Source organism: Aulonocara sp. 'chitande type north' Nkhata Bay, linkage group LG3 (genome assembly GCF_057382095.1).
Source record: "Aulonocara sp. 'chitande type north' Nkhata Bay isolate Kocher_YH1m ecotype deep benthic linkage group LG3, A_spYH_male_GT1.1, whole genome shotgun sequence".
Classification (NCBI taxonomy): domain Eukaryota; kingdom Metazoa; phylum Chordata; class Actinopteri; order Cichliformes; family Cichlidae; genus Aulonocara; species Aulonocara sp. 'chitande type north' Nkhata Bay.
Window position 1 is genome coordinate 71405955 of NC_141346.1, and position 9267 is coordinate 71415221.

General features: G+C 42.5%; 1 protein-coding gene across 6 annotated transcripts in view; it reads right to left on the bottom strand.

Moving 5' to 3' along the window:
- LOC147336918 (protein NLRC3-like) overlaps positions 1 to 9267 on the bottom strand; it is a 1139417-nt gene that overhangs the window by 208789 nt on the left and 921361 nt on the right. For 3 of the 6 annotated variants that reach the window (XM_086287114.1, XM_086287130.1, XM_086287109.1), the window contains exons 1-3: positions 1476 to 1573; positions 1293 to 1391; positions 1055 to 1153 (exon numbers count right to left, since the gene is read on the bottom strand). The exons of 2 other annotated variants lie outside the window; for them this stretch is intronic. In XM_086287114.1, coding sequence (XP_086143240.1) covers positions 1055 to 1153; positions 1293 to 1391; positions 1476 to 1564 — 287 coding nt within the window. In that variant the 5' untranslated portion in view covers positions 1565 to 1573. Of the gene's footprint in view, positions 1 to 1054; positions 1154 to 1292; positions 1392 to 1475; positions 1574 to 9267 lie in introns of those variants that run through there. One more of the 6 variants, XM_086287121.1, reaches the window with a different exon arrangement.

The following is a 9267-nucleotide window of genomic DNA, read 5'->3' on the forward strand; positions in this document are numbered from 1 at the left end:
GCTCATGAAATGAAATTTGATTCGTTTACATTAAAAATGATGTTTAATGGTGATTAATCCAAATTAATCCACAGTAACCCTGTGATGAGTCTGATTAAACATTTTCATTAACAGCAGTAATATAGATTATATATTATTATATATTAGTGCACACTTAGCTTTTAGTATATATGTTTGTTCCAAAGTTGTATTTACAGCAGAGAAGCTGAGTTAAAGACTGAAAACTATTCAAAGTCTCTTTGAATTGAAGCGTTTAACATTCTTTGTGTTTATTCTGCATTGACTTCATTATATGGTGTAAACGTCTGTTACAGGCTTAAATATAAAGTTGGAAAAATGTAACTGCAGCTATTGATCAAGTAATTGTGATTAATCAGGATTAATGACAGAAGATTGTGTCATTAATTAGTCATGTTTTAATCTACTGACAGCACTAGTGTTCACTCTGGTGCCTCCAACTGTTTTACGCCCTTTCAACACCTTCGTGGTCAAAAGTGTACACGCACAAAATCTACAATAAAATCCTCACGCAGCAATAGGACAGACACACAATCCATTTATCTCTGTGTCTCAAACACACACACGTGTATTCAAAGCCTCGATTTGTTCATATTTCATCTGTTGTGTTTTTATCTTCAGCGTTTTCAGTGTTGCTGCATTTACACCAAAAATGTTTCCATTGATGAATCAGATTGATTTGAATGTGTTTCATCCATACAAATCCCTCCCTGGTGGTCACATGACTCTATAACATAACAGGAGTCATGTGACAAGAGTTTCATGCTGTAAAATGTCAAAATGGTTGAATGTGGTGGAGTAAAAATGTGAGATGTCAGCTACTTTTCTTCAATATGAAATGTTTGCAGGGCCTGACAGGAAGTGGACGGACGCTCTGATCACTTCCTGTTTGCTGAAGTGGGTTTTCAGTTGTTTAGAAATCAAAGGCTTGTTTTAAAAGACAGTTTAAATGGGACTGAGGGAACGACGTGTTTGTAGTTTATATCCAACAACATCGAGCAGTTAAATCAAAGAGTTCATGTTGCTAACAGCTCACCTCTCTGCAGCAGACACAGGCTGGGATTTAAATTTAATGAAGCGACCAGCAGACCAGTCACTCCTTAAGGACACAGAGCTGGGTGGTTTCTGATTGACGCTAAAAGTAAGTGAACATGAAACATGTGTCACATCCAATGTGTCCAATACATTACATAAAAAGTATAAATAAAGTATAAATTGTTAAATAGTAAAAGCTGATTAAAATTTCAAACATTTTAATACTGACATGAACTTACTTTTCGTCAGATGACTTTTTTTGCCCTAAATTACGAAAGAAATGCTTCACCCGCTTGCTCTTAGAGGACACAGAGCTGGGTGGAGGTCCAGGCTGGTTCCTGTGAATAATGATGCAGCAGTGATGTGAGTGCTGAGCTGTGACATGGAGAAGAGTCATGGACAGTTAGAGATGGTCATCTCACCTCTGAGCTTTGGTCTGGCTCTCATGTTCCCCACACAGAGTGCTTTTAGAGGGAGGGACTCCCACCTCTCTGTCCTCACACTGATCCATGCTGCTCAATTCAGCTCACACACACTTTCTACCTGCAGAGGAAACACAAATCATTCATGTGCACATCAGCTGAAATCCTCCTTTCATCATGTGTGCTGTCCAAATATCAGCTGCTTCTTTCCTGCTTCATCTCAGTGTCAGCTGGATGCAGTCAGACAGCAGTGTGAGGCAGAGGAAGCTGCCATCAGCTGCTCTGCTATCAGTCCACTAGATGGAGCCTGAAGCACACACGATGCATTCACTGACACACACTGATTCACTGTGACTGGAAGCTTCAGTCAGTCCAACACGTGTGAACAACATTTTAAACCTTTCAGCTGATCCAGGATTCAAAGAGGATCAGCAGAGTTAAAGCTTCACACTAATTCTTGCTGCTGAGTTTGCAGAGAACTGCACACACACTGATTCACTGCTAATGAGAAGCTTCTTCCATCCAGTAATTCATCATCCATCAGCTCTGCTGCTGCTCTCAGTCCTGGACTCTGATCACACACTAAAAGCAGCTTTTTAACTCGTGTCTGTAAGAACTCTTAGTGTTAGCTTAGTGTTAGCTTAGCGTTAGCTTAGTGTTAGCATGGTGTGTGCTAGCTCAGCGTCAGAGCTCTGCAGGTGTCTCGTGTGTAAATATTAATCACAGTGACAGTAAAGGAGGTAAAGGGCTGTGACGTCATCACGTACGCTGCGTCCTCTGTGGGCTCTGAGTGAACTCAAAGTACAAACTACAAGTACACAAACACGAACGTAGCTCAGAGTGGCGGACACACTCGGCCTCGTTGGTCCAGCTGTGAGTCCGTTACCGTGAACTATGGAGCGGCAGATTTGTGCTGAACTAAGCTGCACACAGCTGATGTTAGCCAGGAAACATTACACACTGACTTTAATGGAGAGACCGGAAATACAAACACACACAGTTTGTTGTGTGAAGAAATCAAACACGAGCTGAACAAACAGTAAAGTTCCTAAAGACAAACTGTTAAAGGAGGAAACAAAGCAAACTTACAGTTTCTTCACACACCAACAACAAGCTCCACTCCACACCTGGACACTAAACACGGACACACAGGTGAGCTGCTTCCTGGAAGGAGGCGGGGCTCCACCTGAAACTCAGCACAGGTGGGAGGGGCTCAGCTCTGTGTGTGCTGATGTGTTAACTTTAAAAATATGCCGTCTGACTGCTCAGACTGAGTCAGAGTAAAGTTCACATGCTGACGTGTGGAGACATGAAACCTTGTTGTAGCTGCAGGTGTGAACACACTGATCCCAGATCAGCTCTGCTGTATTTGTAACATGAACATTTCTGCTGCAAAGCTTCAAATGTTCAGCATGTTTCTCTGTTTCCAGTCTATAGATCCAGTCACACTTTCTACCTTCACCTGTGCAGTAAAGACTGAGAGCAGAGCTGAAACCAAGCGTCCAATCAGTGAGCAGCATCAACACCTGAGCTTCATTCAGACTCTGTTATTGAAGATGTTGTTGGTACAAAGTTCATCTGCTGCTCACATGAATCCATGAAAGATTTATTTCACTGAATGTTTCTTCAAAGCTCATTTCAACCTGCTGAAGTCATGAATGAAAGTGCAGACTGAGAGTGGATCACATGATGTTTGAGGTGTGTCATGTGACATGTTCAGTATTGTCACACATGTCTAGATTGTCCCTGATATCATAACTGCTCAAACACTGATGATTATATTTGAAGAATTATTCCTGATGGCAGCAAAGTTTGAATGGAGCTCTCTGTCTGTGCTGATTTGTCGCCCTCTGGAGGTCAAAGCACAAACTGCATGATGTCACTGTAACCACCACAGTGACAGGAAGTGTTTTTATGACTGAAACACTGAAATGATGCTAACGGCTGTCGTTAGGCTCACTGACAGCAGTGCTGATGTGTTCATGTCAAACACTGGCTCAGGTCAGACTCCTTCATCCTTCTCCAGCGTGAGGCCGCCCTCAGACCCACAGGAGCTCTGACCTTTGACCTCCTGACCCTAACCATTTTAGTCTTGTTGCATCTGCAAATCCATCCAAACTGTAGCCGAGCAAAAGAAGCTGGAAGTTGTTCTATGAATGATGTTGTTGAAGGAGCTTGGAAAGAAAAGCGTCTGGACTTCTTTAAGTTGCTTGAAGAGGGACATGGACGTCTTAACGCCCACTTACATCCTGGGACATTTGATCACAGGAAATCACATGATAGCGTGGGGCTAGATCTCACAATGGGTTCACCCAAAACCTTGGCTGATTGTGACCCACACCCGTTCTCACACCGTGGCTCGTGTGATTAGGTAGAGGATCAACAGGGGCTCCGTGTCCCTGAATTTAAACTGAATCTAAACACACCGTGCACAATGCCAAGTTAGATAATGGTTAAAAGAACAAGATAAGAATAAATAAAAAGATAAAATAAGGATAAGAAATAACTTAAAAAAATAAAATAAAAAGATAAATAACTGCAAATAAGTACAAATAAGTAACTGAAGACACGTGTGGTCTGCAGATGTCGATGTACATGGATGTACATGGAGTTTAATGTGCAAAATGAACTTAGTGTGCAAAGTGACCTGATGTGCAAACTGCAGTTTGAGGTCGGTCAGCTGTTCAGGAGTCTGATAGCAGTGGGGAAGATGGAGTTGTTGAGTCTGGATGTTCTACATTTCACACTTCTGAACCTTCGTCTCGAGGGCAGAGGTGTGTCTCTCCTCTGGACTCTGTGATGGTAGCTGCTCTGCAGAGAGGGCAGCGGGGTCCTGATGATCTTCTCCACAGTTGTTATCACTCTCTGCAGGCGTTTGCGGTTTGCAGTAGTGCTGCCGTACCATGCAGTGATGCAGCTGTCAGGCTGCTCTCCACAGTGCAGCTGTAGAACCTGCTGAGGATCTTGGCCAACATACCAAATTTCCTCAGCCTCCTCAGGAAATACAGCAGCTGCTGAGCCTTCTTGAGCAGCTGTGTGAGTTTGAGTCCCTCACTGACTCAAACTCCTTCAGTGACACTTGCAGCCTTGCAGATTAGTTTGCTGATCCTGATGCATCTCTGGAGCTGATGCTGTCCCCCAGCAGACAACAACAACATAGATGCTCTCACTAGTCCACTTTACCCTCTAATCACATCTCTGACATCTGCAGGTTGCTCCATAGAGACTCTTGTGCAATGCCAGGTGTTTGTGTTTGTCTGTAGGTACACATTAGATATGACCATAGACGCACACACACAAGTGAACACAGCAGCACAGATGGTTTCCACCTGCTTCCCTCTTTCTTCACACAACTGTGAGGATGATGAAGAGGTTTCAGGACGAGGTGGTCAGCAAGCACAGGATAAAGCAGGGCCATGAAACTCTCTGGTGCAGCAGATGTTTAATCAGACTCAGCTTTAGGCTTCTTTTCCCACCTGGCAGCAAAGTAACAGCTTCACTAATGTGAACAGTCACAATGTTAAACGTTTCTATATCTTCATATATTTTTATCTGTTGATGCTGCAGAATAAAGTCTGTTAACAGAGTGCAGGATGTGTAGAGCAGGTCCAGCTCTCCCTTTACTGTGTCCACTTTCATCAGCCCCTGTGAAGTGACACAGAGTGCATGTGTGTCTGTCAGCTGTTGTTTGTTGTGAAGGATGGAACAAATGAACACACACTTTTAGAGAAATCTGAAAAAGCAACACGTGCTTGGGCTCCTTCTGTGCTCGTCTTCATTAATGCTGATCTTTCTTTCCTGTTTGTTCTTTGGCACAAGCTTCAGTCTTTTCTCCCAGGGCTCCTTCACACTTAGAAACACACCTACATTCATTTATACACAAACATCATGAAACAAAGGCTTTGTAAAAGAGGACATGAGATCCTCTCTGAACAGCACATTCATATCAAACACAGGACTGAACAGGATATACTGAGTCTGTGCTGTTTTCATTGTTACTTGCTGAGTATTTTTCCAGTGTTTGAAATGTGACTCAAGTCTGATTCTTCTACTGTGTGTGAACTCTAAGCAGCTGCATTAAACAGCTGCTTTTCAAACCAGGCTCAATCCTATGACTCTGTGAATGTAAACTTTTGTCACCTGCATGAATAACAATCCTTGATCTAGTCAGGACTGCAGTGCTCCTGTGATCCCAGCTTATAGATGGAGGCTAGCATGAGAGGCTCAGCAGCTAAAGCAGCACACCTGGGTCTCCCAGCCTATTAAAAGCAGCCCTTTGCTTCACCTGCTTCACTAAACATTATTATTATTATTTAAGCAGAGTGGTGTGATTGATGTAGGCATTGCTGTGTGACAGGAGGACTTTTCTTGAAACAGCTCGTGTGACGTGAGCTGACGTAAAAACAGTGATGTTAGCTTGATTCTCTTGGCTAAAACTATTTTAAAAAGAGGGTCAATCATGCAAATCTGCCAATAGAAGCCAAAGTTACAGCCCCTCAGAGTTTAAAGAGAAAAGGCCCATTTCCAACACTCGGTTGTGCAAAGGGAAACAGGCCCACAGTGCCTGAGTGTGTGGGTAATTCTTCAAATAATATTCAAAAGCAAACATTTTTAAGCATGTAAATAAAATTCAATCATTTCTGCTCTTCAATACCTAAGAAATGAAAACTGGCAGATGGTCCCAAAATGTGAAACGCCTGGCTATCTGTGCATTTAGTGCTGCAAGTTTTCACTGTTTACCTTCAGAAGCATAAATCTCTGCACAGATAATGTTCATATGTGGATTCCTGGTTTCTGCAGTTAATTGTGACCCAAAGCGTATTTTTAAAGTGGTTCCAGGCAATAAAGTCTAAAAATAAATACATCTACTTCCTTTTTCTGTGTTCCAGCCTCAGTGACTCTGACACAGTGCTGTAATATTTACACCTCTGATGAAAGCAGAGTTTGTAGTTGCAGAGAAATACTCGACTCATTTTGGGCATTTACGAGCAGGAACCTCAGAAAGCCCCTCGCTGCTTCACTGGTTAAGAAGCAAAGCAAACATTAGTTCACAGTGATGTTAATTAAGGCCCAAAGTTTAGGAACGAACGTCAGCACTTCACTAATGAATGTAATGCTGATTCATGTGCTTGTTTTGTAATGTGCATGTTGTGCGTTGCTATTTCCCATATTCTTTGGCACTGATAGATGAAGAGTCTCAGGCAGGACCGAGGCTGCCAGCTGCTGACAGTGAGCAGGGAGAGAGCAGCAGAAGCTGGGCAAGAGCAGGGCACCTTCAGCCCCCTTCATCAGTCAGAAATCATTTGGGTGTCTGTGTGAAATGTCTGATTTTTAAAATCTTTTTGTAGACATATTTATTAAATGTTTAACAATTATATAGAAGAAAGACAATGTAAAGAACAAAACATGACAAAACAAAAACGAGTTGAAGTTATGAACTGTTTCTGAGAGACAAATAACACCAGGATCCTTTTTTGTGTAGCTGACAGCTGGTAACTGTGCAGGGGCGGGTCTAGCAAAGTGTTGCCAGGGGGGCAGGTAGGGCATTAACAGGGAGAGGGGGGCACAAAGACATACTTTTCTTTCTTGTTCTCATTTAAAATGTCTCACTTTTAATAAATAATTATCTGAATCTTACAACAAACGTTTTCATCTGATGTAAAATGTATAGAAATCCATTATTGTACATAGTCATTTTTTAGGGTGCCATCATAATTTCTTCAGAAGTAAGTACTGCATATGATGCCAGTGTTTCCCACATTTTCTAGATTCTGCACCAGTACTGTGTGTAAAATGCATCAAAAAGTCCGTTTGATTCTTTCTCAGCTGTCTTTCTGTCTCCTTTCACTTTTTAAAGGTTGCCATGTTAGAAAACATATTTTGCCCTGCCGTGCTGTTTATTGATGTGGCAAATGAAAGGTTTATGAAAACATATCTAAATCTGTCATCAGTAATCAGCAATGATCATGTCTCACCTCTAGTCTCTGTCTTAATGTCAGGTTTCCACCGTGTGTTGTAGATGTTCAGGAGGTTAACTCGACCAACAGTCTACTTCCTGTTTAGAATACCAGGACAGGGAGGATGGTGCAGGTTTAAGTTTATTAGACTGATGCATGTATACCAACAAGACAGCGTCCATCACTGTGACAACAGCGTTTGTTTTCATTCAAAGGCTTCATGGTTTTTCCTTTAATACCTGGGGGGCCGGTCTCCAGTCAAAATGCCCGGGACCATTTTTTGTCCCAGTCCAGCCCTGGTGTCAGATCTGCATGCAGTGTCAATGAGACGATCAACAACAGATCAGACAAAACACTCAGGCGGACACTCCTCTGTAGAAGGAAACATGGAAAGTGTGAGGTAATCAGTGCACAACATCACTTTGTATTTCAGGCTGTTTTTATATAGAACTTCAGCACCAATGTAAAAGTTCTGGTTTTAGGAAGATGAAGAACATTTTCAGGAAGGATGCCGTCTGCAAGCAGAGCTGCTTGAACCTCAGCGCTGAGGTCCAGACTACTTCCTGTGAAGCCACGTGATGTAAATCTGCTGCTGTAACTTCACAGTTTACTGAAGCTAAATGCAACGTTACCATATAATCTGTTTTCAACAAAGGTTTCACTCCGTCCGGTGTTGATGGAATGATTCAGGCCGTACTCGTCAGGCTTCCCGTCGACCACACGCATTTCAGTCACAAACCCCGTGACTGACAACAAGGGAAACAGCAGAAGAAAAGATGTGAAAAATACTGGATGATGATGATGGAGGATTAACCGCGGTGGCTAAACTGTTTCCTGTCTTTGTGGGCGTACTCACAGGGAAGTTTCCAGGCACGTCAGTCTTGGTGGCTAAAGTCTCCATTTTCCAACATGTATCGCTACAGGTGCAAAGACACAACATTAATCATCAGTGTAAATATTTTAATGCTGTCCAAACGGTGTTTGCTTTGTCTGTCCTCTCGCACTCACAGAGGAAACGAGGACGCCACCTTCAACCCATCTTCAGTTGGCTCAACCATGGCCGGACTTCCTGTTGGCTTTGTGACAGCAAACCACTTGAAATGAGAGCAAACTGCAGTCAAGCAGCACTTACAGCAACCTGTGGACACGCAAATGGAAAGCAGTGAGAATCATACAGAAGCATAAGAGCTGTTTATTGTAACACGTGTGTGTGTGTGTGTGTGTGTGTGTGTGTGTGTGTGTGTGTGTGTGTGTGTGTGTGCACATTAATAACACACTGATGTATGTTAGTTTGATTTATGCTATATCTGAGAAAACAATTGCAGAATTTTACATCAAAGTTTCCAAAGCTGATGTTTTGTTGTTCACTCTGTTTTATATTCATATAGTTTGTTGTTTTTAAATCAGTGGACAAAATAAATATTATCACACAAAATCCAGGGTGAAACATAACCAAATAACCTAAATGGTGAAGTCATTATAGAAGTACATGTTGCAAAGGTCGGCCTCCTGTATAGACTGCTAAACTGTCTGGGGGGCCCTGTCTGTCCTCGTTGGATAAGCTCCACCCCTTTTCCATAAGACGGAGACATTTGTATGAAAATAGATGGGCGGTAAAATAAAAAATAAAAAATATTATGGATGACTCTGTAAATCAAAGTCGGCCTGAGGCAGAAGCAGAAACCATGAGGAGCACAGCACCACTCCCAGAAGGGCACGAAGTGAAGCCATAGCTGCTGAAGAGTGAAGACGTGACGATGGAGGAGATCACAGATGAAGATCTGCTGCCTGCTGACTCTTTATATAGAAGAGTGAGACTATCTCCCCACCAGCAG